General features: G+C 50.6%; 1 protein-coding gene across 3 annotated transcripts in view; it reads left to right on the plus strand.

Moving 5' to 3' along the window:
• Nucleotides 1-27,180, plus strand: part of ADCY5 (adenylate cyclase 5) — a 153,483-nt gene that overhangs the window by 107,508 nt on the left and 18,795 nt on the right. For 2 of the 3 annotated variants that reach the window (XM_088794181.1, XM_019738973.3), the window contains 9 exons: nt 771-929; nt 1,821-1,962; nt 3,967-4,107; nt 8,847-8,869; nt 9,939-10,083; nt 11,336-11,433; nt 14,760-14,847; nt 23,713-23,829; nt 24,232-24,396. In XM_088794181.1, coding sequence (XP_088650307.1) covers nt 771-929; nt 1,821-1,962; nt 3,967-4,107; nt 8,847-8,869; nt 9,939-10,083; nt 11,336-11,433; nt 14,760-14,847; nt 23,713-23,829; nt 24,232-24,396 — 1,078 coding nt within the window. The remainder of the gene's footprint in view (nt 1-770; nt 930-1,820; nt 1,963-3,966; nt 4,108-8,846; nt 8,870-9,938; nt 10,084-11,335; nt 11,434-14,759; nt 14,848-23,712; nt 23,830-24,231; nt 24,397-27,180) is intronic. The other variant, XM_088794182.1, reaches the window with a different exon arrangement.

Here is a 27,180-nt window from a genome sequence, read left to right on the forward strand (position 1 = left end):
GCTTGAGGGCTCATCCCCAGCGTGTCAGGCAGGGTCCACGTCAGTACACACTGCGTACCTCCCCCCAGAACACCTGTACCCTCTTCTGCAGACCCTGGGCCCCAGGCATATCCCTGGGGCTGGATAGCTTCTGTCTTACTCCCCTTCCCACAGAGGGGGCCCGCCTTTTATTGGGGAGCCCCTGGGTACGTGGGTGCATGTGGCGGGGATTGGAGCTGCCTTCTAGCGCATGGAGCACCCCTAGTCCCCTGCACCTGCCTGGGCTCCCCTTCTTTCCTGAGCAGACATATGTCTTCTCTTAACCTTTCTCCATTATCCTGCTAATGTCGAAGAAGCAGCGATGTGGATAAATCCAAGAGCATTAAATGAATGGGATTTGGAGTGGCTGTAACTTCCCTATCTGGCTCAAGTAGGCACTAATGTGCATTTGCATTTTTGGAACACAATTTAACTGACTGGGTAGTAATGGCCCCAGGTGCCCTAATCGGGGGAAGCAGTGGGGCCTGAGGTTTAGAGTGAAGTGCCACACCACCTTGTGGCCAAGCCTGGAAACAGCACCTCTCACAGTACGTAGCACCTGAGCTGCAGGGCTCAGCCCTGCCCTCCAGGTTGGACAGTCTCAGATTGGATTTGTGCTGGCTGCCAAATGACGCTTGACCTCTGCACCTTCTGACGCACCCCCCACCCGACCCCCTGCATTCCAGCCTCATCCCCACTCTGTGTGCCTGGCCCCTGACCCTCTCCCAGCCTCACCCCTGCTCCATCCCCAGGTTGGTCCGGGAGGTGACAGGGGTGAACGTGAACATGCGCGTGGGAATTCACAGCGGGCGAGTACACTGCGGTGTCCTTGGTCTCAGGAAGTGGCAGTTCGACGTCTGGTCTAACGACGTCACGCTGGCCAACCACATGGAGGCTGGAGGCAAGGCTGGGTGAGTGAGAGCTGTGGGCAGGACCCAGACTTAGCTTCCCATCCAGCTCCACCCAGGGTACCTGTCGTGAGGAGTGGGGCTGAAGTGGGCAGGACAGGGTAGCTTGCAACCTGAGGCTAGCAGAAATTCTTCAACTTCACACATTACTCAACCACCCCAAGTAATAGAGGTGGCAAGTTGTAGGGAACATTGGGTCAACTTTGTAGAGTCTTCCCCCAGAAGCTATTTACACAAAACACGGTGGCTTGTGCGATGTGACAGGTAGGGTACAGTTCTAGAGGAGGAAGGAACCACAGATAATTTTCGGGGTAGCCAAGACAGAAATGAGGTGGAATGTGAGCCGGCTTGGATGATGGGCAGGATTCGGACAGATGAAGAAGGTAGCATTAGGAGAGAGTCAGCCTGAGGGAATGGGGTGACGACAGGCACAGGATAGGAAAACGTAGTGTTTCCAAGAAGTGGGAGTGGGGCAGAGGGCCTTTTAGGGACCAGTGGGAGAAAGAGCGCCTGTGCTAAGAGGGACGTTCAGACCAGCCTGGGGGATTTGGGCTCAGTCCTGTAGTCAGGTTTGCAAAGTCGGTGAGGCTAGAGGCCGTGTTCTCCTGGCAGGCTCCTGATGTCTTATGTGGTTATAATAATAGAACGCAGATGTGATACCGTGTCGTCACGGCGGACACACACTGGCAAGGGCCTGACCTAAGCCACCTTGATGACGTTGGAGGGATACAGGATGCTGAGGCTGGATCGAGGTTGGGGTTAGCCTTTGAGCCAGACTTGGGGGCCCTGGAATTTGAACCATGATTGAGTCCATTGCAGCTGGGTTTGCCTGGGAGCTCGTGGTCTGAATTCACGTTTTCTGCCCTCTGGTCCCGCTTCCCTCCCCACCTGCAGACGCATCCACATCACCAAGGCCACACTCAACTACCTGAATGGCGACTACGAGGTGGAGCCAGGCTGTGGGGGCGAGCGCAACGCCTACCTCAAGGAGCACAGCATCGAGACCTTCCTCATCCTGCGCTGCACCCAGAAGCGGGTCCGGGGGGCTGGGGGAGCTGGGGGCGCCGGGCGGCTGGGGCCTTCATTCTTTTAGGAGCAACATTTTCTTGGCCTGCTCTGTGCTTCTCTTTACTCTTTCCTTGAGTCAAGTCATGAATTCTTACACAGTCGTGGTCCCTGCATCTGGGGAAGGACCTGAGAGTTACAGGGGCCCTGCAAAGGCTGATGGCGAAGAGGGATGTTTTCATTTTGCTTCTGCTGCAAAAATGCACAGGCCTCGGATCAGTTAGCAGTGATACATCAGGAGGTCACGAGATGGAAATGAAACCTCAAGGAAATCTGTGTCTATCATGTACTTTAGTTCCATCTCAGTCCTTCCCTGTTGCCTAAACTGGGCGGAAATTTCTCTGTCTCTCTCTGTCTCTCTCTGTCTCTGTCTCTCTCTGTCTCTCTCTGTCTCTCTCTGTCTCTCTCTCTCTCTCTCTCTCTCTCTCTCTCTGCCTATCCTATATATCTTTGTCTCTTGAACCTCTCTTCCCACCCTTTCACTTTCTAGTCTCTTCTTTCTCCTTTTGTCTCAGCCCACACTGTCCAAAATATAAAACCGAATTATCAGCAGACTTTAGTATTCTATTTTTAATAGTCATGTTCCAGCCTCTTAATTTTTAAAATGAATGAAGAGAACATTTTCTATTTCTCCCTAAATTAAAATGCCTTTTACTTATGAATCTTTCAGTTGGATTTTTCTGTTGGTCAGAGCCCTCTGATAGAGAAAGCTTCCCTGTTTCATTCCTAAGAATTTAGACTAAAGACAAAATTAAGTGGTGAGACAAGTTCAGAGAAAGTCTTGGACGAAAGCAGAAGTAGATTTTTTAAGGGCGGCAGGGCTCTTTGGGCCAGGTGCCCACCCCTGCAGAGGGCACCTCATCCTGCCAGCAGAGGGCACCTCGTCCTGCCAGCAGTGCACCCAGGACATGGATCTTGGCTGCAGGGGCCTCTGAGTGAGCTGTATCAGCCCCCTTCACAGACACCAGGAAGAGGGATGGAAGGATTTAAGGCACTCTGTGGAGAGCTCCTAGTGGCTTAATTGACGTATATTAAACATTTGCTTGTTGTTTGGCTAGACTATAAATGTACTGAAACCCTGCCAGGCTGCCCTCCACATCCCTCCTCTGCCCGGTTCACAAGGCCTCCAGCCCCACCCTCCTGCCCCACGCAGGCTGAAGGACTACCCACTACCCTCAGTTCTGTGGGTCTTGGCTCTTCCATCTTGACAAGTGGTTCAGAAAGGATGAGATAGAGACAGACAGTGACACCCCCCATCCCAGCAGCGTCAGCTGAAGCAGGCTGTGTCCCCTTCCCTCTGCATCCCTGCTCTGACAGGCTCCCTTCCAGGCTTGGGGAGGGATGTGGGGTGTAGATTGTCTCAAGTCTCTATGGGCCTCCCCAACCCTCCAATCGAGCCCATTCAGATGGATGGACAGACGAGTGGAAAGAAGAGATCGTGGTTGGCACATGGGTGTCTGGCCAAGGCCCTGTTTGTGTATCTGTACAATGTATGTCAGCCCTTGAATCTCGTATTCTAATGACGCAAACCTCTGGAAGCTGCCTTCTGGGCAGCAGGGCCTATCCTACTGCCCACTCTGCTAGGACATGCCTATTTTGGATAAGTTGAGTGGAGATTGGAGTCCCTGGTTTCCTCCCCTCCCCATCACCCCCGGGCACGAACAGATTCAGGCTCTGCCCACTCCTGAGAATTCCATGTGAAAGACAGATATTCCTATGCCCAGTTCCTTTCTCACAGGACCAACCTCTTTGTAGTGTTCTGGTGCTCTCACCCGGGCTGGTCAGGGATGGCACTGGGGCTTGGAGGGAGTAGGATGCTTCCTTGGATGAGCCCCAGGATCCTGGCGGGACTCTGGGCTCCAGGCCATGCAGGGAAGAGAAGGGGAGCTGCCTTAAGCCCTGGGTGCCTGGCCAGGCACCTGGGAGGAATGAGAAACTCCACCCGGAGGCTGATGCATCTGTGTTGCTCTCGCAGAAAGACGAGAAGGCCATGATCGCCAAGATGAATCGCCAGAGAACCAACTCCATCGGACACAACCCGCCACACTGGGGTGCCGAGCGCCCCTTCTACAACCACCTGGGCGGCAACCAGGTGTCCAAGGAGATGAAGCGCATGGTGAGTGATGGGTGGGACAGTGTGCAGGCATCAATCTTCAGGGTGGGGCAGCCTCCTCGTTGCCTGAAAGAATCTGGAGAGCCGCAGGAGGGAACACTGGAAGTGGGGCTCACCTCAACTTTGGGCGAGAAGCCAGAGCACCTGACTTCTGGCTCTTGGCATGCCGAATTTGGCTTTGCTGGCACAGGCTGGAAGCAGCCCCCTCTGACTGGACTCCAGCCAGAGCCTCCAGTGGTCTCTGGGCACTGTCTGGTGAGGTCCCTGGGATTTGGGTGGGCACCATTGTGTCAGATGCCCTTCCAGTACCTGCTGTGTTTCTCAGGCAGTTGAAAAACATGCTTTGGCTCATTTGCTCAGAGACCACTCCAGTGCTTCTTGGCAAGTGACCGGTAACGGTCCCCTTTGCCCTCTTGCTGAGAAATACCACTGCTAACTCCAGCCTGCCAGGGGGAGCACGCAGGCTGAGTGAGTGGACGCTGTGGTACGGTGCAACCCCCACCTCAAAGGACCCTGCCTGTCTCGGGGGACAGACACCCCCAGCGTCCCTGTACATACCAGGGAAGAGCTAATTCAGGATGTGCTGCCCACGTTCTATGAGTGATGATAGAAAGAGGAATTCCGAAGACGGAAAGAAAAGGAAGAGGACGACAGAAGTCATGTTACAGCAGCTGTGTTTCTTTTTCTTTTTTTTTTCCTTTTTTTAAGATTTTATTGGGGAAGGGGAACAGGACTTTATTGGGGAATAGTGTGTACTTCCAGGATTTTTTCCAAGTCAAGTTGTTGTCCTTTCAGTCTTAGTGTGGAGGGCGCAGCTCAGCTCCAGGTCCAGTTGCCGTTGCTAGTTGCAGGGGGCGCAGCCCACCATCCCTTGCGGGAGTCGAACCAGCAACCTTGTGGTTGAGAGGACGCGCTCCAACCACCTGAGCCATCTGGGAGGCAGCTCAGCTCAAGGTGCCATGTTCAATTTTAGTTGCAGGGGGCACAGCCCACCATCCCTTGCGGGAGTCGACCCGGCAACCCTGTGGTTGAGAGCCCACTGGCCCATGTGGGAATCGAACCAGCAGCCTTCGGCATTAGGAGCACGGAGCTCCAACCTCCTGAGCCCCTTTCATTTTATCTGAGAGCGTGGCTTTTGTATAGGGCACACTTCTCAACTCAAGGGCAGCCTGGCTTCCAGGCAGAGTCCTCCACCCTGAGGAAGGGCTGGGTGAGGAGAGAAGGTATAGGGAGGTGTGAGCCACAGAGCCACAGGGCGAGGGTAGAGGAATAGATGGGGCATTTGCACTAGGACCCCCAGCTGCGGATCATAGATCAGACGAGCTTTCAGTTGCAGGTGTAGGAGTTAGAGACAGACTCCATAGGAGTCCATGTGAGTCAGCAGACAGAACCAGGACCTGCGGGAGGGGGCAGCTGGTGACCCAGACACTGCTCCTTGCTAGCTAGCTAGAAGCAGGCGATTAAGGTTTAAGGAAGATGTATAGGAGAAAAAAATGAAGTGAGTCAAGACCTCCATTTTAACTTTTGATGGTAAAGAATTAGCTGACAGGCACCCAGGTTATGAGGGAGCAGAGTGGGAGAGGCCTAGCCTTCCCCTTGGCTTTGAACTTGGATTTCCACAGACCTGGTCATTGTCATCCAGGTCTCCAGCCACCACGCCTCCCTCAAGGGCCTTCCCCAAAGCAAAGAGCAGTTGGTGGACCCTCCTTTTTTTTCACCCCAGCCTTTTAAATCATCCTGTGGACTCTGTACCCACATGACCAGGATGTCAAGCAGTGAGCAGGGGTGAGAAGAGAAGGGAAAAGGCTGAGAGCAGGGTGGGAAGAGGGGAGCTCCCAGCAGGCCAGAGGAAAAAGGAACAGGGGAGCGGCAAGACAGGAGGAAAGAGGACTGAGAGGGTGAGTGGGAGATGGAGGGGGAGCTGGAAATGATGGAGAGTGGGGTAGAAAGAGAAAGGGAGGGAAGAGGTGACAGGAAGAACCACCAGCAGGCAGGAAGGGTGCCTGGTGGTACTTTCTCTATTTAAAATCTGTGGAAAGTTTTTTTACTTTAGTGATATTTGGTATAAGCGGACTCTTTAGTTTTTTCAGAGCCTCAGCGGCAATTTGGACCATAAGCACCAGTTTGGCAGATGCATTGATCATTGTTAGGACAAGGAACCTTAGAAGAAATAGCAGAAGGGCTGTAGTTTGGGAACAGGTAGGCTTAGAGGAGACAGGCTGCAGGAAAGTCTCCTTCCGGGTGTTAAGTGCCTCACCCAGCAGGGAGGGAAGGGAGAGTGTGGGGACCATCCTGGCTGGGCAGAGGGGGCCAGCATCCAAGTACCAACTCCTGGCCCTCCATGAGCATGCCCAGGCAGTGTCTGGGCTGGGGCTGGGATAGGTCTTGGCGGCTCTCAGGCACACTATTGGCTTTTAGGGTTAAACTGCCCTGAAATCAGAGAAAGATGCAAAATGAGAGCTTCTACTCTGACTTCCCCGGAATGTGGCATGGGGTGCAGCCTGGGAGGTGGGGATTAGATTAAGCAGTGACTGAGAACAGTTAGAAAGGTACTAATTTGTAGTTAGCGGCTTATTTCTTTAAATCTCATTCCAAATTTTACTCAGCTTTTAAAACGTAGTGACGAGCTATGCTGTTTATGTTTGGACATGAGTATTATAGGGTCTCTAGGGTTATGTATTAACAAGAAGGTTGACAGAAGGCGTGTGCGTGGACTTCTGCTCATCTAACCAGGCCCAGGGAAGCTCTGCATGGCTCAGGGGTGGAGGGTGGGCCCAAGTGCCTGGGGCAGATAAGCACCACGCCAGGATGGGCGTGCAAACGTGATCGGGCTGGGGGCCCCGGCCTAAGAGGGAGGGATGGGGAACCAAACAGAACCCCTGATCTGAGCTGCTCCCCAGAAGTGCTGAGGCACACACCGTAGGAACCCATCTGAGGGTCCTCCCATCCCGGCTGAAGACCGTTGTGCTAGAACTAGTAAGCAGGTCAGGAGACTCAAACCCAGTCTGTTGGACCCTCTGCTATGGTTTCTGGACCAAAGTGTTTTCTGACTCTTGTCAGTTCTCTGCCCCAAGCAGATGCTGAGCTCTCCACATCCACATGGCCCCACCCCAGTGTGCTTAGAATGGACCCGGCCCCAACACCAGCCCCCGTAGATGACCAAAGGAGCAGTAGACAGTCAGCAGCAGGGTTATTAAACGTGATGGGTGTATTTTAGAGACCAGCATAGGCATAACACAGCTCAGTTGTTCTCAATCCCAGAGTAGACTTGTTGGCGGCCCCTGTGATGGAACTCAGGGGGCCCGCGCTTGTCCAGCTTCTGCTCTCCGCTCACGCTCGTGCTCCAGGGGATCCCGGGAGCGTTTGGTCGGAGCCTGCTCCAGACTGAGCTCTCACTGGAGTGACCCTGACTTTTCTGGCCTAGGGCTGGGACAGTGAAGTAGGCTGGGTCTTGCAGCCTGGACAGGGGGCCTGGCGATTCTTAGAGGACAAGGAGACAACTGCCAGGAGCCTGGGAGGAGCGCAGAGCCCAGAGCTGGGCACTTAGACGTCGGCTAGAGGCTGCTGAGCTTCCCTGGTAGCCCTTAGCTGGGGGTAAAACAGACAGAGCTGCACCTAGCAGCTCTGGCTCATGGAGACTAACATAAATCCTGCTTTTTGTATTTTCAAGCCATGTCCTCAGGGGGAATGAGGAGAGGTGTGTTCCTTTGGGGTTTGGGTTTACTCAGCATTTGCTGATCTCCCTGTTTGCCCAGCCGTGTGTTCCCTGCTAGGCCACAGATGAGAGGTCATTCTCGGCCTTGTCCTGGCCACCTGAGCCTTACCTGAAACTGCCTGGCCTGGGGCTGCCTGTCACCTCCTGGATTCCACCCCCTTCCCATTTTAAGGAACCCTCCCTTCTTTCCATCACAACTGGTCAGACCCTGACCACAGCTATCCTTCTGTGCACTTTATAGATTAATTAGATATAAGGCTTGGATTTAGCAGCTGGTAAGGGACCGTCCCACTCTCACCGCTGTCCTGTGTATGTGAACATCAGATTGGTTCAAACCCGGGGCAGGTAGGTTCCTCGCTTCCTGGGTCCCCAACTAGCTCTGGCCTTATAAGAACACATTGGTCCTCAGATACCAGAAAAGCAATTGCAGGTAACTGGAGTTTAGTTTTCTTAAGCTCCAAACTTGTGAACTCTCAGGCGATTTCAGGTGTGCTCAGTGGGGCTGGGGGTGCGTGTGAGGGGTGTGCACTTGTGTGGAGCTTGATCGGCTTAGTAGTTTCTCTTACCTCCATCTGAGGAAGTGGCAGAATTGGGAGGGGATCAACCAAGCCCCAGGTCCAGGAGGTGGGGAGGAGACGTTTTGGGGACTATGACAAGGAATTGTGTGTGGGGACAAGAAGAGCTTAGACTCATGGATTTTTGCCAGTGAATAAAATGAAATCGCAGTGTGCCCTCAGTACCTAGCATAGAGCCTGTCCCATAGGAAGAAGCCAGCTGTATTCACCAAAAGAAGGAAGGGAGGGAGGGAGGGAGGGAGGAAGGGAGGAAGGGAGAAAGGGACTACTGAGTGACAATCCTCTCTAAAGCTGGTTGGGGACCCAGGAAGTGAGGAACCCACCTGCCCTGGGTAGTCAAACACAGGCTCCTTAGTGACGTATAGAGAGAAAGGAGCAGCAGCCTCCCCACAGCCCCGTTTCGGGAAGCCTTCATGTTCTTATACTCCTCCTCTCTGTGTTCCTCTTCTCAGGGTTTTGAAGACCCCAAGGACAAGTGAGTAATGTGCCCTTCTTCTTTCCTGCTGCTTTGGCCTGGGGGGTAGCTCCAAATCTGCATGATAGCTCCATGGAGAAGGAAGCCACACAGTCTTGGCTGAGAGTGTCTAGAACCTACGACAGCTAGAGATGAGCAGCCTGGGAGGCTGGGCCTCAGCACTGCCCATTTATAATCTCTACTCCATGCACACACACGCGTGTCCACACACCTGCACACGCACATTCTGCAAGTGCGTGCGTCCACACAGGGCTGTGAGCCACCTGGCTGCTTTAACCGGGCTCAGGCACGCTCTCGGGAGCAGGTTTCATGATCCTTGGGTGCTGAACTAAAAACCCCATTTCTCAGAGTAAAGCCTAGTCCTTGAGTGGGATTAGTGACAGTCCCTGAGAACTGGCAAGTGGAGGAGGCCATTGAGACCCCTGTGCAAGGTCTGCACTTTGCTGAGAGCTGCGTGTGCATGTGTGTGTGTGTGTGTGTGTGTGGCTGCCTCCACTTCCCAGTTCTCAGGGACTGTCGCTAATCCCACTCAAGGACTAGGCTTTACTCTGAGAAATGGGGTTTTTAGTTCAGCACCCAAGGATCAAGAAACCTGCTTCCCAAAGAGTGCCTGAGCCAGGTGAAAGCAGCCAGGTGGCTCACAGCCCGTGTGGCAGAAGTCACACCTGCCAATCTCAGCTTTCCTTCCTGGATGATGGTATAGCTGGAGAATGAAGAGCAGAGACTGTTAGCTGTGGGGGAGAAGTAACTAAACCTTTGGTAATAATTCATAGTAGCATTATTATGCTACAACAGTATATCAACAGTCCCTGAACGCTTATTGTTAGTGAGGCCCTCCGGCCAGCGGCTCCGAGACTTTGGCAGTTTCCTATGCATGTATGCAGCTGTTAGGACGGGGCTTGGGCTTCCGGCTGTCCTGGTCACAGTTTCAGCTTCCCCACCCCTTATGAGGGCTGATCTTGGGTGGCTGTTGAGCCTCTGTAATGGGCCCCACATGGGAGGGCAGAGCTGTTCTCGAGTGGCACCCCTGGTGGTCAGCCTGTCTTGTGTGTGCACCTTTTGCTCACAGGAACGCCCAGGAAAGTGCAAATCCCGAGGACGAAGTGGACGAATTTCTGGGCCGTGCCATTGATGCCAGGAGCATTGACAGGCTGCGGTCTGAGCACGTTCGCAAGTTCCTCTTGACCTTCAGGGAGCCCGACTTAGAGAAGAAGGTACAGCACCCTGAGTGGGAAGGAGGCCCCCAGGCAGAACCAGGACCAATGGGAGGGAAACAAGGCCACAGGAGGCTCCCTCCCCTGTCTCCGTCACCATGGAAATAGCCTATCTAGTGACCTCAGTTTCCCCAGCTCTGATGCTATGCTATCCAGGAGGTGGAGATTTTACAGAGACCTTACCTCCTTGGTTGGAAGGGATAGATCTTAACCTCCTTGTGCCTCAGTTTCCTTATTTGGAAAATGGAGATATTTAGCATACCTACCTCAAAGGGTCATAGTGACGATGAAACAAGTCCATGTGTATAAAACATGATGCTTGGCACATAGTAAATGTTCAATAAATGTTAGTTGCTGCTTGCATTATTTTTGTTGTATTATTATCATTGTCATTACCAGTGGACCACCCAGCTACACTGAACCTCCAAGTATTAAAGTTGGAGAAGCAGCAGTCAAAATCTCTTTGTCCCATCTCCTTACATTGTGACTGAGAGAACCGAAAATCAGAGTAGCTGCTCTACTAGCTGTGCTCTGGGCCACCCAGTGAAGTAGGGACAGAGCCTGCATCGGTCCCTGGTTCGGGGTCTTTGCTCCACATCACAAGGTCTCCCCAGTGTTTGGTTAAAATGAATGTGCTCACGTGACCTCACGTCATCGTCAAGTGAGGCAAACCAAATTAGGAGGGAAAACTGTAAGGGAACTACTCTGTCGAGCAGCAGTCGGTGGACCTGACATGGATTACCCTCGCTGGGGGCCTGTGCCAGCACAGCCTCTGCTTGTGCCGCTGGTTGGTACTATGGGAGGGGCCAGGGCTAAGAGTCAGGACCTTGGAGACAAGCTGTGACCCTGGACAAGTCTTGTGACCTCTCTGAGCCCCAGCGCACTGATCTCTGAAGTAGAAATAATAGCGGGCCTGTGCCTACCTCCTGGGGTGCTTGCGATGACGCTTGTAGACCTCGGCACATGTCCTAGCGTGTAGATGGTGCTTTGCAAGTTCAGCCATGATTCTTATGAATTACTCTCGCAGTGATCCGGTCTGCAGAAGGTTTCTGGTTTGACACAATTCACCCACTCTCCCCACAGGCAGCACCGTATGGTGAATAGGACTGGTTTCTCAAGAGCTAAGGCCAGCGCTAGTCTGCGGGTTTTCCCCCTCCTGGGAGTGGGCTGCCCCGGGTGTGTCTGGGATGGAGTGGGGCTGGAGTGGACAGGGCCGGTGCCTCCGCCCCCTCACCCTGCCCTGTCCTCTCAGTACTCCAAGCAGGTGGATGACCGATTTGGTGCCTACGTGGCGTGTGCCTCGCTCGTCTTCCTCTTCATCTGCTTTGTTCAGATCACCATCGTGCCCCAGTAAGTACCCATCCTCCTGGCTCCAGGGGCTCCGGGAGTGGGAGGGGAGGTCATGTGGGGGAGCAGAGGTGGGAGTCGGCTGAACTTGCTCGGCCGGGAGAGAATGTTCCAAACGTGTTCTTGATGGGATGGAGAAGTCGGGAGCTTGACTCCTCCGTGACGGGGAGGCTGTGTGCTCTGGGCACTGCCTGACTGCACGGGAGACTCCTTCTCACCCGATCATCTCATCCCATTTGAACCCACACTGCAGGCGTCTATTGAATCACCCAAAGTCTTCACCAGGCTTGTTTCTGCATGACCTTTGGTTCTTACACAAAAAAATCAATATATCTTCAAAAGATAAACGTTTTCTGCTACTCTGGATAGTTCAAAGAATGAATTTCAGGTTCTGAAGGCCTTTCTCAAAGAGATGCTTCTGAACTTTTCTGAGAACTGGCCGTGTCGCTAAGAGAGGCCTGTGGCATTCCAGGGGACCACTCTGAGTGGGCCGTGGGCTTTTGGAAATGAAGTGTTTGTTAGCTAGTTATTTACAGTCATGTCTAGGTGAGGAATATAACTGTTCTACATGTGTGCATATATGTCTATATATATGTCTAATACCGTGTTTCCCCGAAAATGAGACCTAGCTGGACCATCAGCTCTAATGTGTCTTTTGGAGCAAAAATCAGTGTAAGACTTGGTATTATATTATATTATATTATATTATATTATATTATATTATACCCGGTTTTATAGTAAAATAAGACCGGGTCTCATATTAATTTTTGCTCCAAAAGATGCATGAGAGCTGATTGGCTAGGTCTTATTTTCAGGCAAACATGGTATGTGCATGTATACATACATAATTTTTAACTTTTTATTATGCAGTATTTCAAACACACAGAAAATAATTAATATAATCAACACCTATCCCCTAGATATAACAATTGTTAATATTTTGCTTTTTTTTCCTGATTTTTTAAAGTAAATTTTAGACACAAGGATGTTTTGCTCCTGAAAAGCTCAATACACACCATGTGAAGGGCATTTTCCTTCTTAACTACAGTGCCTTACATACCAAACAAAAGTCGCACCACTTCTCTACAATCATCTAATATCACGTCCATATTCAAATTTCCAAAATGTCTTCTAGTCTTAGTTTATTCCTAGCCAGGTTCTACTCAAGACCCACTGGTTGTATTTGGTTATGTCTCAGAAGTCTAATTTAATCTAGAAGGCAATCACCCCAACACTTTCTGTTTTTCATTTTGAAATAATTGCAGACTTACAGAAAGGTTACAACAGTACTATAGTTTCTGTGCACCCTTCATCCAGTTTTCCATAATGCTGACAATTTACATAACCGCAATACAATAATAATCAAACCCCAGAAATGGACACTGGAATGATACTATTAACTATTAACTATTCTAACTATTCTACAGACCATTTCTAATGTCATCCGAGACTCCCTGAATGGCCTTTCTGTGGTCCAGCAGCCAGTGCAGGACCTCACATTGCGTTTAGCTGTTGTATTTCCTTGGTCCTATCTAATCTGTGACACTCCTCAGCCTTACTTATCTTTCATGGCCTTGGCACTTTTGATGAGTACTGACTAGTTAATTTGTAGAATGTCTCCATTTGGGTTTGTCTGATATTTTCTCATGATTAGATTGAGATTATGTGCTTCTGACAAGAAGCCCACAGGAGTGATGTTGTGTCCTCAGTGCATCATATCAGGAGGTACATAATGTTGACAGGTCTTACTACTCAATGCCTTTTATTTTTAATGACACTTGTTGAAAAAATGGCTCTTAAATTTGTATGTGCTGTGACTCTGTCAGGATTCCATAGGTGAAAACCAGGCACTGGCACCCAGCTGCACCCTGGTTATGCAGCCAGTGACCATTGTCCCCGCATGCACACTGGGCAGAGCTGGTGGGTTTGTGGGTTCTTACTGGCGTAGGACCCATTTTTCTGTATTGAAGTGGAGCTACAGCTATAAATAAGCAACCTAGGTTTTCTGTCCCATTGCAGCTGTAAGTCGTCTTAGCTTGGGTGCATAATCTGCCCCTTTGCCACTTTTCTTTTTCTGCAGCATGGCGTCAGGGCTGGGTTATCCCAGTTCCCTGCTCTGCCTCCAGCTGCTTCATTCCCTCCTCAGGCCACAGCTCCCAGTTGCTAAGACATTGAGGAGTTGCTAAGGCATTGACAGAGGTCATTCTCTAGCCCTCCTCTCTAGCGAAGCCTTAAAAGCTACTTTAAAGGTCTTTATTTCCTTCTGAAGAGAGTGCTCTCCCGTTCTTCTATTTGTTTAAGGCAGCTAAGTGCTGGCTTCTGGGGGAACCTGGAACAAAGACGCCATTTGAATGCGTCCCTACAGGTGTCCCCTGCCTTCTCAAGTCCTTCACTTGCCTTTAAACTGCTGACAATGCCTGGCATCTCCAGGTTACTCTCACTCCCTGAAAGGTGGGGTGATGTAGTGGGGTGTGCTGTACCTCGGCCAGCCCCTGCCCCCAGAGAGCCAGTGGAAGGTTCCAGATGGAAAGTCACTTGCAGGTCTTTTGTCTGAGGATTCCGGTCCATGGTCGATGTTAAGATCACCTGTGATCTGCCTCTGAAAGGAAGGGTAGGAGGAGACCCCTGAATTTTTGTTGTTGTTGTTGCTGTTGAACTGACTAGGAATTGGAGAGCAAAACCTGAGCAGGACTTGTTTTGGGGCCTGGCAGTAGGAAGGGGACAAGGTTTAAGGACTGCCCTTCAAAGAGACACATCACTGCCATTTCTCGGAGTGGCTGGTGGGGATGACTGCTTATCAAATCAGTTTTCAGCCTTTATAGTTACTTATCAAGCCGTGAGTGGCTACTTGGAGGGAATAACCAAGTGATTTTTAAAATGGGTCCTTCCAAGCTAAATGACGAGAGTCTGTGGATGGCTAAGAATTAGGCAAACTACTGAGCAGGTGTCACCTGGTTCTCCATTGGGTACACCATAGGCGGCTGCTCGCCCTGGAAGTTGCAGAAAGGTGGCAAGGGCAGGAGCTAGACGGTCATGGAGCAGGGTCTTGAATCAGTTCCCAAGGCTGTGTGAGCCTTTCTCAGTGAGTCAGGGGCTAGGAAAGCCTGGGAGGTGGGTGCAGGGGAAACGGAGCAACTTCTGCTTCCTTCGCATGGGCTCTCAGAGCCCCAGCCCTCCAGAGCTGTAAGTTGGGCACTCGGAACCAGCAGTCTATTTGCTAGGCCAGGCCTGGGGAAGCTGCCGCCCTGTCACCTGGGCATGACATCTTCCGTCCTTGTCATCTTTTAACCCGGTCCACCCATAATTCCTCACCTTCTCTCTTCTTCCAGCTCCGTGTTCATGTTGAGTTTCTACCTGACCTGTTTTGTGCTGCTGACCTTGGTAGTATTTGTGTCCGTGATCTACTCCTGCGTGAAGGTAAGTCTGGCTGACACCTGAGCCCTTGGTCGCCATTTTCCCTCCCTTCCCAGCCCGCTGATAGGGGCCCTCCCAGCACCTGAGAGTCCCTGTTGGGATCAGGGGTGCGTGATGCTGGGTCACAACTGCTGACTGGCGCTGGCAGCAAACGAGGCAGTAGGGGGGTAGTCAGTCGGGGGAGCCTCATTGGTACTGGCTGTTTTAATTGGCCTTCGCAGATCTTTGCAACCAGAAGATAGTGTTGCTACCTCTTCTCTTCGTCCACTTGGTATGAGGTGGGATGCAGGAAGGCACTTAGCCCAGTGCCTGGCCTGAAGCCGTGGCCAGTAAACATTTGCTGAAAGAACAAGTGTGGAAGAGATCTCTCGACGCCCCCTTCAGTGTTCCCACGTGCCCTGGAATTGGCCCTGGAGGGGACCATAGAGATGATGGCTTTTGAGCTGTTCATCATATAGATGAGGAGGGAGGCCCAGAGTGGTTCAGTGTTTCAGACAGGGCCACACAGCTAGTAATGTGGGCACAAGACCCTGTCCTGTGTTTTTCTCCCACGCCTCCTCTTGGGCAGGCTGTGTCCCCCAGCCAGCTGTGTCTGGTGAGGGGACCTGACCACAGGCTGTTCTGGTCTGTTGTAGGGATTACTCAGGCTCCTGTTTGCCTGCCCCTCATTTCCTACCCAGTGGTTCAGGCATTCCCTGACAAGGTCAGCCTGGTCCCAGAAAGCACTCTGTCCCTGGGCAGGTGCAAGCCCTCTCCACCTTCTACTGCAATCATTTCTCTGCTCCTTCCTGACACTCGGAGCCAAGCCCCTGGGGGTGTGTGGGGGTGGGCCCGGCCCTGCCATCACTCCCTATACACTGTGCAGTGGGCACCATGTTCTTCTGGAGGGACTGGACGTTTGTTACCTCCAAAGTCCCCGTTCCCTCTCCACCCTCCAATGGGGTCCTTCATTAGGTTGGGCTGTTAATGGTTTTTTTTTTTTTTTAAGACTTTTTTATTGGGGAAGGGGAACAGAAATTTATTGGGGAACAGTGTGTATTTCCAGGACTTTTTTCATTGGAGAATAGTGTGTTTTTTCCAGGACCCATCAGCTCCATCCAAGTCAAGTTGTTGTCCTTTCAATCTTAGTTGTGGAGGGTGCAGCTCAGCTGCAGGTCCAGTCGCCGTTGTTAGTTGCGGCCCACCATCCCTTGCGGAAGTCAAACCAGCAACCTTGGGGTTGAGAACACGCGCTCCAACCGAGTCACCCGGCTGCCCAGGAACTCAGTGGCAGCTCAGCTGCAGCTCGTCTTCATTCTAGTTGTGGAGGGCGCAGCTCACTGGCCCATGTGGGAATTCATCTGGCAACTCTGTTGTTCAGAGCTTGCCCTCTAACCAATTGAGTCACCCGTCTGCCCGTTAACTGTTTAAATCACCTGATGGTCAAAGTCTTGGTGGACTGATTGTCAGAACTGGAAGCTTTGGGAATCACCTGATGTGGTGCTGCCCTTCCTCAGAGCTGGTGCAGAAGTAGATCCCGAAGAGGGGCAGGCAGCCCGGGGTCACTTGGAGAGTTGGGCCATGTGCTCAGCTGGTTGCTTCGCTGCATCATAGGGGTTAATCCTGTTTCCCTGCTTCTCCACCAGCTCCTTCCTCAAGGCTTTGTGTTCAGTCAGTCACCTCCTGGCCTTTTGGTCTTTCCTTTCATTGTCACCTCTCCCCCCACCCCCAGCCTGCTTTTCCACAGTGGGCAGTCCCATTTTCTTCCTCTCGTGGCTATAAGAGCACACCACATATTCACAACAGGCAAAAGGTGGAAACAACCCAAGTGTCCATCAACAGATGAACAGATAAACCAAAGTGGTGTTTGCATACAATGGCACATTATGTACCCATAAAAAGGAATGGAGTTCTGACACATGCTACAACATCCATGAACCTTGAAAACATTATGCTAAGTGAGGGAAGCCAGACATAAAAGGACATATGTTGTATGAGTCTACTTACATGAAATATCTAGGATAGGCAAATTCATAGAGACAGAAAGTAGATTAGAGGGTACCCAGGGTTGGCAGGAGGGGGGATGGGGAGTAACTGCCTGATGGGTACAGAGCTTCTGTTTGGGGTGATGAAAGGGTCCTGGAAATAAATAGCAGTGATGGTGGCACAACGATATGCACGTCATTAACACCACTGAATTGTACACTTAAAAATGGTTCAAATGGCACGTTTTATGTTACATGTATTTTACCACAGTAGTCAAAACCTAAGAAAAAGCACACCATAGCTAAAAAGGCCTCTTTTTTTTTTTCAACTTTAAAAAACTTTTTTTTTATTGGGGATTATTGGGAAACAGTGTGTTTCTCCAGGGCTCATCAGCTCCAAGTCATTGTCCTTCAATCTTAGTTGTGGGGGGCACAGCCCAACATCCCATGCAGGAATTGAACCAGCAACCTTGTTGTTGAGAGCTCGCGCTCTAACCAACTGAGCCATCCAGCTGTCCCTCCGGCAGCTCAGTGGCAGCTCGTTGTCTTCAATCTAGTTGTGGAGGGCGCAGCTCACTGGCCCACGTGGGAATCAAACCGGCAAACCTGTTCTTCCGAGCTTGCACTCTAACCAACTGAGCCATGGGGCTGCCCTAAAAGGGCCTCTTAAACATTCTTTTTCTAAACCCCCTAAAGAATCTTTTTAAGTTATAAACAAACTGAGGCAAAGTCATTGTTTGATTGAGGTGGTTGTTTAGCCTATTCAAATCAGAATCAAAGCTAGGTGTAGTCTATAGTTTTTAAACTGGAACCTAGATTTCTCTCTTTTCTGTTCACTGCTTTGGTAAACCTGAGCCACACTGATTTCGTTTGGTTTATGTTCCCTGATTTGTGAGTGTGTCGGTTGATGGTGGGGGGTGGGAGGGGGAAGAGGAAAGGGGAGGAGCAGGGAGGAGAGCCCCATTTTCCCACCTGCACTGGCCATTTTAAGTTACTATTTTGGTCTAGTGAATTCTTTTTGCCAGTGTTCAAGATTATTTGTGAAAATCATTCCTGCCTCTTTTTGTTTTATTGAATGTATTTTGTAATCAACGTCACATTCCATAAGCTTGTTCTCAGTTCCTTTATCCAGCCCACTGATTTTTCTGGGTTCTGAGGAGACCCAACTTTCCTCAGGGGAAGGCTGGTGTGGATGGAATGCCCACTTCCCTAACCCCACCCCATCCGACCACACCACACACACACCACACACACACACACACACACACACACACACACACACACTCACTCCAACCAGGGGTAGCTGCTTCGTCCATCTTACAGATGTAGAGCTTCTGTAAAGAATTTGTTTAGGAAAAAAGTGCTCAGTGGCTTATTAAATTTGGAACCTGCTGTTCGGGGCCAGTGGTTGAATATATTCTGGTACCTACCTTAGGTTCATTCCTGGCTGTCTTCTTCCCTCCCAAACTCTTGATAAGCCATCTTCTCAGCATTTATCCACGTTCTGGAGAGTAAACCCCCTACCTGAGAAGTGTTTGTAGGATGCACTTGTCTTCCATTTCATTATTTTCCATTCCTCTTTCATGTTGTGCATTAACATGTTTGCATATTAAGACATAAAAGGGATAATTCTCCCTTTGGCATCCATGCACCAGGGCAGATTAGCTCTCCCTTCCGCTAATGTGGGGACATCTGCCTGTCACTAAGCACCACTGCACCTGCTTGAAGGTGGACTAAGAGTTGATTTTATCACCTTTTCAGGTATTGCCATGAAGCCGACTGGACTGGAATTTTCAATGTCATTTTGTTTTCCCTCTGAAAACACTTACCCTTTATCAGACTCAGAAATTTTTCATTTTATTTCCACAGTTTCTCAGAAGTCGTGGCTAGTGGTTTTTCGATGAGATGCAGCCGTTCCTAAGTTATCCCCACCTGGTATAGTCTCCATAGAGCCAAAGCCAGGCAGTTCTGTCAGACATGGTTTCTTTCTCTATTTCATTTACTTTTCCATTTCCCCCCAAATGACTTGGAATGACTTTCTTAAATTGTCCGTATTTTAACCTTTTTGAAGGGAGAACTGTGAAGAAAGTATAGACTGAATTAGTTGACTTAGTCATCTGCACTGTCTGACAGGGAGTAGTTTCTCGTGTCCTTTTTGCTGGAAGGTTTTCCCTTCCTACTAACTGAGGGCTGGTTGTCTTTTTGCCTTGGGCCTGTTTGGTCTTTCCCTGATACAGTTGGTCCATTTCACAGCCGGCCTAGCTTTCTCAGTGAGGCTAATTTGGTGCCTTGGTCTTTAGCTTGTCCCAGCGTCCTGGCCCCATGTCCAGAGAGCGTCAGCTGCCCTCTAGAGCCCGCCTGCCGTCTGTGGGAGGCCTGGTCCTTAGCCTCGTCCTCTGAGCACTTCCTCCTGGGGACGCTGTCTTGGGGCGAGTCTGAACCCCTCACACATCACTTCTCCCTTCCCTTGGCGTTGGTGCTGCCTGGGGCCCCAAAGCTGCTTTTCTTTTCTTTCTTTTTTTTAAAGATTTTATTGGGGAACAGTGTGTACTTCCAGGACTTTTTTTTTTTTTTCCAAGTCAAGTTGTTGTCCTTTCCATCTTAGTTCAGCTTCAAGTTATTGTCTTTTCATTCTTAGTTGTAGAGGGCGCGGCTCAGCTCCAGGTCCAGTTGCCGTTGCTAGTTGCAGGGGGGCACAGCCCACCATCCCTTGTGGGACTCGAGGAATTGAACTGGCAACCTTGTGGTTGAGAGCCCACTGGCCCATGTGGGAATTGAACCGGCAGCCTTCGGAGTTAGGAGCACGGAGCTCTAACCACCTGAGCCACTGGGCTGGCCAGAGCTGTTTTTCTTAGAGAAACCATGCTAAATCCCTCCCTGCCATCACACGTGGTCCACAGACTCAGAGAATCTCAGATTGGAAGGGACCCAAGCAGTGAGGCAGCCCAAACACCCACCTGAGACTGGATTCCCTCTATGATAACCCTGCAAGGGGTGGGCCAGCCTCTGCTTGATCACTTCTAGGGTCGGTGAGCTCACTCACATCTGAGCACAGTCCCTTCCTCCCCTCTTTGGCCAGCTCTGACTGTTCCACCTTCCTGTGGCTTCTGCCCATTATCCTGTGAAGCAGCCCAGGCCTACCCCTGACAATGCTGGCATTTTTGCCACCACGACCCAAATGGGTAGAGGAGGGTGCCTCCCTCCTTTCCCCACATGCTGATCTGGTTCCCCTGTATTTACTATGGCTCATTAGCGCATCCTTACTCAGAAGGCCAGACTCCTTTCCTGCAGGTTGGGACTTGGGTACAGATAGGCCCAGAAGGAATACTCAGCCACATAGTTCTGTGTGTGTTTGTGTGTGTGTGTGTGTGTGTGTGTATGTGTGCGTGTGTGTGTCCATGTGCGTGAACACACGTGCATGCATATGTCTAAATCTCCCTCATCATCCAGGCTGCTGGCTCCCTGTTAGCTTGCATCCCAGTGACCCCTGGAACCCGATTGTCTGAGCTCCAGGGAACTGTGACCAGAGCTTTTTCTAGTCTCCGTCTGCTCTGTGCAGTCACCAAAAAGCTTCCTCTCCTCTCCCCGCAGCCTGAGTGCGGCTAAGTCCCTCCTTGCTGGCTCTCCTTTCTACCTCTCACCCTGACTGCTGTCCACAGTATCTAAAATAGGGGCTTACTACATACACTACCAGTACCTCTGCCTCGTAAGATAGCTTCTGTCCTGGGAGGACCTTAGGAGTCCCTCACTCACCTTTCCACCCATGTGCTCAGGATCACATTTTGTCTCTCAGGGAAAGGTTGTGTCGTTGCCAGACATACGTTCATTTGGGGTGGAGAAGTCTTTGTTCCAGGAGGCATATCTTAGGTTCCTTCTGTGGGTTTTGAGTCAGGCAATCTAGGGTCCAGATCCCAGCCGTGCCACTTTGAGCTGTGTTTCCTGCGCCTCTATGGTGGCTTTTTATTACATCTACTTCAAAGATGAGGAAAATAAGGCTTAGAGAGGTTGGTAACACAGCTTTCCCCTGGAGGTCCTGGAGCTAGGAACACAGGTCCTGGAGCTAGGAAGTGGTATATAGCTGGGATTTAAACCCAAATGGTTCTTGACTCCAGAGCCTACACTCCTTCCCCTCCAGGACACTGCCTTCGATAATATGTCCAGTTGACCTCTAAGAGGCCAGGTGATGAGAGCCTGGTTAGCTTCTGCCTGCCTTGTTAGGCCTCTGAAATTTTCTTATCTTTTAAAATATTTTTCTGAAGTAGGAGGTACTGCCTCTTTTTATTCGGTCCTTATCAAAAAGCCTGTTTTCTTAAACATTTTGCCTTCAGGTTTCATCACCTTCTTTCATCTCTGCGACACCCTGGCCCCACATCACATACCAGGAACAGGGCCCCAAGGAAGTCATTGATTTACCTGGAGACTTTCAAAGAAGCCAAGATCAAAACTGTCCTTCACCCAGTCATGGTTTATTATGTCCCCACTCCTGTTTTCATATTGAATTGATTTGAACTAATTAGACTGGGAATGTACTGGTTTGGAATTTTTTTTAATTGATTCATTTTCTGAGCTCTGTTTGTGACAAGCATTGAGCAATTGATTTGCACAGATACAATGTCCTGCCGTTAAAAATATGCTCTCCAAGATCAGCTTGCCACTGGGCCGCAGCCCCACGAGGAGACTCTGTCCCGGGTGAAGAAATTTGTCATCACACTGGGGTTAGTAAAGGTGGGATTTAGGGTCAACACTCAGATGAACTTTCTGATTACAGGAAATGAGGGCCTCTACAAACCCATACCAGCGCAGTATGTCAGATCTTTTGGAGACTTCAAAAAGCAGCAATTCCTGGGTTCTTGGTTCTTGCTGAGGTTTTAAAATCAAGAGTGGATCTTTTTGAAGGGTGACAAGGGAAATTGGCTTATAGCAAGCTAATGCATTAAGAGTTAATCCTTCATGAGATGTTAGAGCAACATTCCAGATTGGATTATTATTTTTTTAACTTTTATTTATTTTAAGTGTGTTTCTCCAGGACCCATCAGCTCCAAGTCATGTAGTTGTTTCAATCTAGTTGTGGAGGGCGCAGCTCACACTGGCCCATGTGGGGATCGAACGGGCAACCTTGTTAAGAGCATTGTGCTCTTAACAAGCTACCAACTGAGCTAACCAGCTACCCCAGAATAGATTTTTCTATTTTTTAATTGAAGCCTGCAGTCCTTCTCCTGGTCTCTGGGTGGCCTTGGTGGGGATACTAGTTTCACATTAACCAGGAAGCCCATGTGCATATCCTGCTCCCTAATCATTGGTGATTGCAGAATGGTGAAGGAAGCCCTTCAGTTGATGGATAAGGTAATCAGAACTAAAATGATTTAAGCAACATGGGTGTGGGTGGGGGAGGGTGGAATGACAAAATCAGAGGCAGGTGAAGATTAGAAACCATCTGTCATTAGCATTTCAGAGTGAGGTCCTGATGCTAGTGCCAAAACACTTTCCCCAGCTGGGAAACCAAAAATTCCTTTAATAGGAAACAAGAACTTCCGTTCTTATTGGCAACATAACTCTTTAAAATGCAAGTATTAACTAAATTTTCTGTTGAATTTAACAGCTTACAAAGCACTTTCAAGTGCATCTTCATAGCCACCCTGTGAGATAGATATTCCCTACTTACCAATAAAGAAACTGAGGCTCAGAGCCCTAAATGACTTCTCCAGGATCAGACAGCTGGTAAGAGACTCAGCAGGATTTTTTAATAAGTGCTTTATTGAGATGAAATTCGCATACCATAAAATCCACCTTTATAAAGGTGGGTGAAATTGTTATTTCAGTAGTTTTTAGTATATTCATAAAGTTGTACGCTGTCTAATTCCAGAACATTGTCATCGCCATCCCCAAAACCCCACACCTATTAGCTGTCACTGCTTAGTCCCTGCTTGCCACAGTCCCTGCCCACCTCTAATCTACTTTCTGTCTCCATGAATTTATGTTCTGGACATTTCGTGTAAATGAAATCATACAATATGTGGCCTTTTGAGATTGGCTTCTTTTACTGAGCCTATTTCCCAGGTTCATCTACGTCATGCCATCATGTAACAGCATTTTATTCCTTTTTGTGGCCGAGTAATATTCCATTGTGTGGACACAACAAATTGTCAACATGAAACTGATGGACATTTGGGTAGTTTCCACGTCTCTGGGTCTGCTGGTTTCTACTTCTCGTCAGTCTAGGCCGGATGGGAGATAAGGAAGACATGCTGGGCAAGGCCAACTGTGTCAGATTTGGTGGAGCCTGGTCATGTGATTGCCAAAACCGCAGTGGGTCTTTGAGTGGACATACGGTTTGTCTAGTTGAAGGAAATATGAGGAGGGTTAGGTGGGGGAAATGGCAGATCCGTGAGCATCTTGCTGAAAAGGGCTCACTGCGTTCGCTTGTCCAGGGCCTGCCCTCTTGCTCACGCGCTGCTCTGCCACCTTCTTCCCAGCCCCCACCCTTCCTCCAGACGCCAGGCTCTCCCCAAATCCTCAGACCCATAGTTTCCTACTTCTTCAGAGAAGCCTTCTGCCCCTCCCTGATTGTAACTCTGAGCTGCTCAGAATTCACACAGCGGGAACATGTGCTTTGTCTACTTCCCTGGTGAGGTCAAGACGGCATTTTTCCTTCTTTCTTCCATCCAGCCTCTTACCTGTGAGCTCCTCAGGTAGACCCAGTCCTGGCCAGCTGCAGAATCTGTGCTGTTGGGCCACAATCTGGTGCAGTGGTATGAGGCTGGAGGCCTGCACATGGGGCGGGTGTTCAGGAAGGGCCCTGGGGCGATGCTGGCACTGACGAGAGACCAAGGTGGAGGGCAGGGCTGGTTCTATGGCGCTTCGCGGCGTGCCCAATGAATTCTGTTCGGTCCTCCCCCCACCACAGCTCTTCCCAGCCCCCCTGCAGACCCTCTCCAGGAAGATCGTGCGCTCCAAGATGAACAGCACCCTGGTGGGGGTGTTCACCATCACCCTGGTGTTCCTGTCGGCTTTTGTCAACATGGTGGGTTGGCTGCACCTCCCCAGCCCTGTCCGCTCCCATTAGGTGAAACCCAGTGCGGCCCTGTGCACTGCACCATGGGCTGGGAAGAGTCTCCCCGAGAGTTCTCCCTCCGTGGAAATTTTTCAGGTCTCACCTCGCTTGGGTCTGGCATCAGCTTTGACTCCTAAAGCCTCTCATGGCTGGAGGAGCCAGAAGGACTCGGCAAGTCCCCAGGGGCTGTTTTGGAGTCCTACCCTGGGCAGTGGGCACACCTTACCCAGTCCTCAGCTTCTCCCAGGTTCCTCTCCTGTCCCTAGTTAATGTCAGGCTGCACCCAAGACAGAGGGTGGACAGGTACCCACTGCCCTGTGGGGATGGGCTGCCCTGGCCTGGCCCCCTGACCCTCTGCTCCCCTGCCCTCAGTTTATGTGCAATTCCAAGGACCTGTTTGGCTGCCTGGCAGATGAACATAACATCAGCTCCAGCCAGGTCAACGCATGCCACGTGGTGGAGTCGGCCATGAACTACAGCCTGGGTGATGAGCAGGGCTTCTGCAGCAGCCCCTGGCCCAACTGCAACTTCCCTGAGGTACTGACTGGGCAGGCAGAGGGCTGGGTAATGCAGATTGAGACCGTCCCACTCCACTCCCTTTCTGCCCTTGGCTGCTCTGAGGGACTCAGGGGCCCTCAGGCTCACTGCCATTCCAGAGACCTCCTTTCCTTCGTTTTTCTCACTGCACATGCCAGACACCAATGAAGGAAGCCAGCCTCCTCAATATAACAATGACAATAATAAATAACATAGCTATGGTTTATGTAGTAGTTACGATGTACTGGGCACTGTGCTAAGTGCTTTATATACATTTACTCATTTAATCCTCACAACAATTCTATAACATAAATACTATTATCTCCTTTATTCAGATGAAACTAAGGCACAGAGAGATTAAGTAACTTGCCCAAGGTCACACAGCTTGTAAGTGGCAGAGCCAGAACTTTCACCCAGGTGATTTGGCTCCAGAGTTTGTATTTTTAACCAAAGAACGGAGCTGTTTCTGGACCCTCAGCTTAGGCAGGAGACCATAAGCTGCCTCAGGAGAACCTGGCTGAGTCCCCCACCAGCTCTGGGTCAGAGAGCAAGGAGGGAAGGAAAGGGACTGCCATCAAGTTCACTCATTCAGGGTGTATGATTCAGTAGCCTTTCATACAGTCACAAATTTGTGCAGGCATCATCATCGTAATTAATTATAGAACATTTTTATCACTCCCGAAAGAAATCATGTACCTATAAGTTATTGGGTTTAAAACAGCCCTGAGAACGCTTAGAGAGCAGCATGCATTCCATGCCTACGGTATGCGAGCTGCTTCCTTCACCTTGCTTCGTTTTCTCAGGGAGCAGTTTTTGAGGGAGCAGCAAGCCAGGCTTCCAACCCAGGGTGTCCACTCCATGCACTGGATCTTTCCCACACCCCAGCTCCCTGGAAGCGGTTGACATGAAACCTCTAAGATGATGGCAGTTTTGCCCTTTTCTGGAGGGAGGGTCCAAGCTTTTATCCAATTGCCAAAGGGCCCATGACTCAGAAGGGTCCAGAACTGCTGTGAGGGCCCTGTGGGCCATCACGGTGCTGGTCTCCCTGCTCTCCGGGAAGAAACCTGAGCCGTCTCACCTATACAGACAGGGCAAGGGAAATTCTGAGGAGCAGGGCTCTGCAGGTGCTCACCAGACCAGCGCTTTTCCTCCACCCATCCCTGGGCCCAGGCCAAGCTCTCCCTCTCCCTGGTGGCCATGCTCCTCAGGCAGCCTGGATGAGCAGGCACCCGCCCTCCAACCCTTGCCTCTGTTCCCTCTTCCATCTGGCCGAGAGCCCACAGGAGCTGCTGCCTGAGAGCTGCTTGCTGAGAAACTCAGGCAGGTTTGGGTGTCACACTTGTCTCTTGGTAGTTGCTCCATGGAAGAAGCTGAACAGTGGGGGAAGAGGGCTGTTCCAGGGCCTGTGCCAGGGCCTCGTTTTCAGGAGAGGGGTGGTCCCAGTTTCAGACCTGCTGACCCCTGCTGGCGGCCTTGCTCCGGGGCTGACCACTCCTCACAGTGTTACTCTGATTCAGCATCCCTCACAGACCCTGAGGCCCTTGGGAGACTCCAGCCTTAAGCCTCGGTCTCTGGTTGTCTGGGCCCTGGCTTTGAAGGGGAATCCAGGCTAGCTGTTGGGCTGCCACCGCATCCCCCAAGGATGAGCTTGTTATCCTTGGGGCTGAATTATCCGGGTGTGCTCCTTCCTTTGTCCCATTTCTTCTGGATGATTTAAGGCTGGTCCCTGCCCCTTCCAATTCCTGGGGGCCTCTGCAGTCCTTCTCTGGGTTCCTGAAGGCCTGGGGAGGCAGAATGTCCAACCTGGGAGCTACGCCCACTGGCAGCCACTGCCATTTGGCCTCCAGCCCAAGGCAGAGGCAGTAAATAGTGAGCCCCGATGCCTGACTCAGAAATAAATTTAAATGCTAAATTTAAAAGGGAAAAAGAAAAAATAGATGCTGACATGTCTAGGATTAGCATTGGGAATGACAGAGCAGAAGGGGACCTCTGAGACTACCTGGTTTGGCCCCTCAGTTGTCTGAGAAAGAAACCGTGGCTCAGAGACCAGAAGGGATTTCCCCAGAGTAAATCGTATCAGGCCACAATCCCTCATCTGAAGACTTCCAGGTCAGATATAGTTCGGACTTCAGAACTTCTCAGATTTTAAAAGATCACCTCACACCCTAGTGCATTCTGGGTAGCAGCTGATGATGAAACACAGTAATATTTCTGAAGCAAAATGTATGAATAGTCACAGGAAACAGGATAAAGATGATAATTAGCATTAAATCAGTTGGGTCAGGTTTTTGCCACCAAATAAGGTCAGCTCAGGTGTTGCCACCACTTCGTTATGAGAACATTTTCAGTTTTCAGAACTTTAGATTTTAAGTTGCAGATTGGTGGCTTAGGGTCTGTGCTCCCCAGTTACTGAGGGCACAGGGCACTCCGCCAAGTGGCTTCCTTTCTTGTAATCATTGCTGTGAGCCCATGAGATAGGATGTTTTGCATATGGGGAAACTGAGGCTTAAAGAAGTTGAATATATGGCCCAAGTCACACAAACAGTCCATAATGAATCAGGATGAAACTCAAGGCTGCCTGAGCCTGGAGCGCTGCTCTAACCATTGGACCCTACCGCCAGTACTGATCAAACTCAGCCTGGAGCCACATCTTCTGGTCCCTAATCAGGGCCCTTCACATTATATCACAAGTTTGCATCAGCAGAACTATCCCAAGACTAAGCTTCACCTGAGGCCAGCTCAGGCTGGACGGATGCTGGGGGTGGGGCGGGGCCTGGGGGAAGG

The sequence above is a fragment of the Rhinolophus sinicus genome, chromosome 17 (assembly GCF_057876585.1).
Source record: "Rhinolophus sinicus isolate RSI-liver-muscle chromosome 17, RSI-T2T, whole genome shotgun sequence".
Lineage (NCBI taxonomy): Eukaryota > Metazoa > Chordata > Mammalia > Chiroptera > Rhinolophidae > Rhinolophus > Rhinolophus sinicus.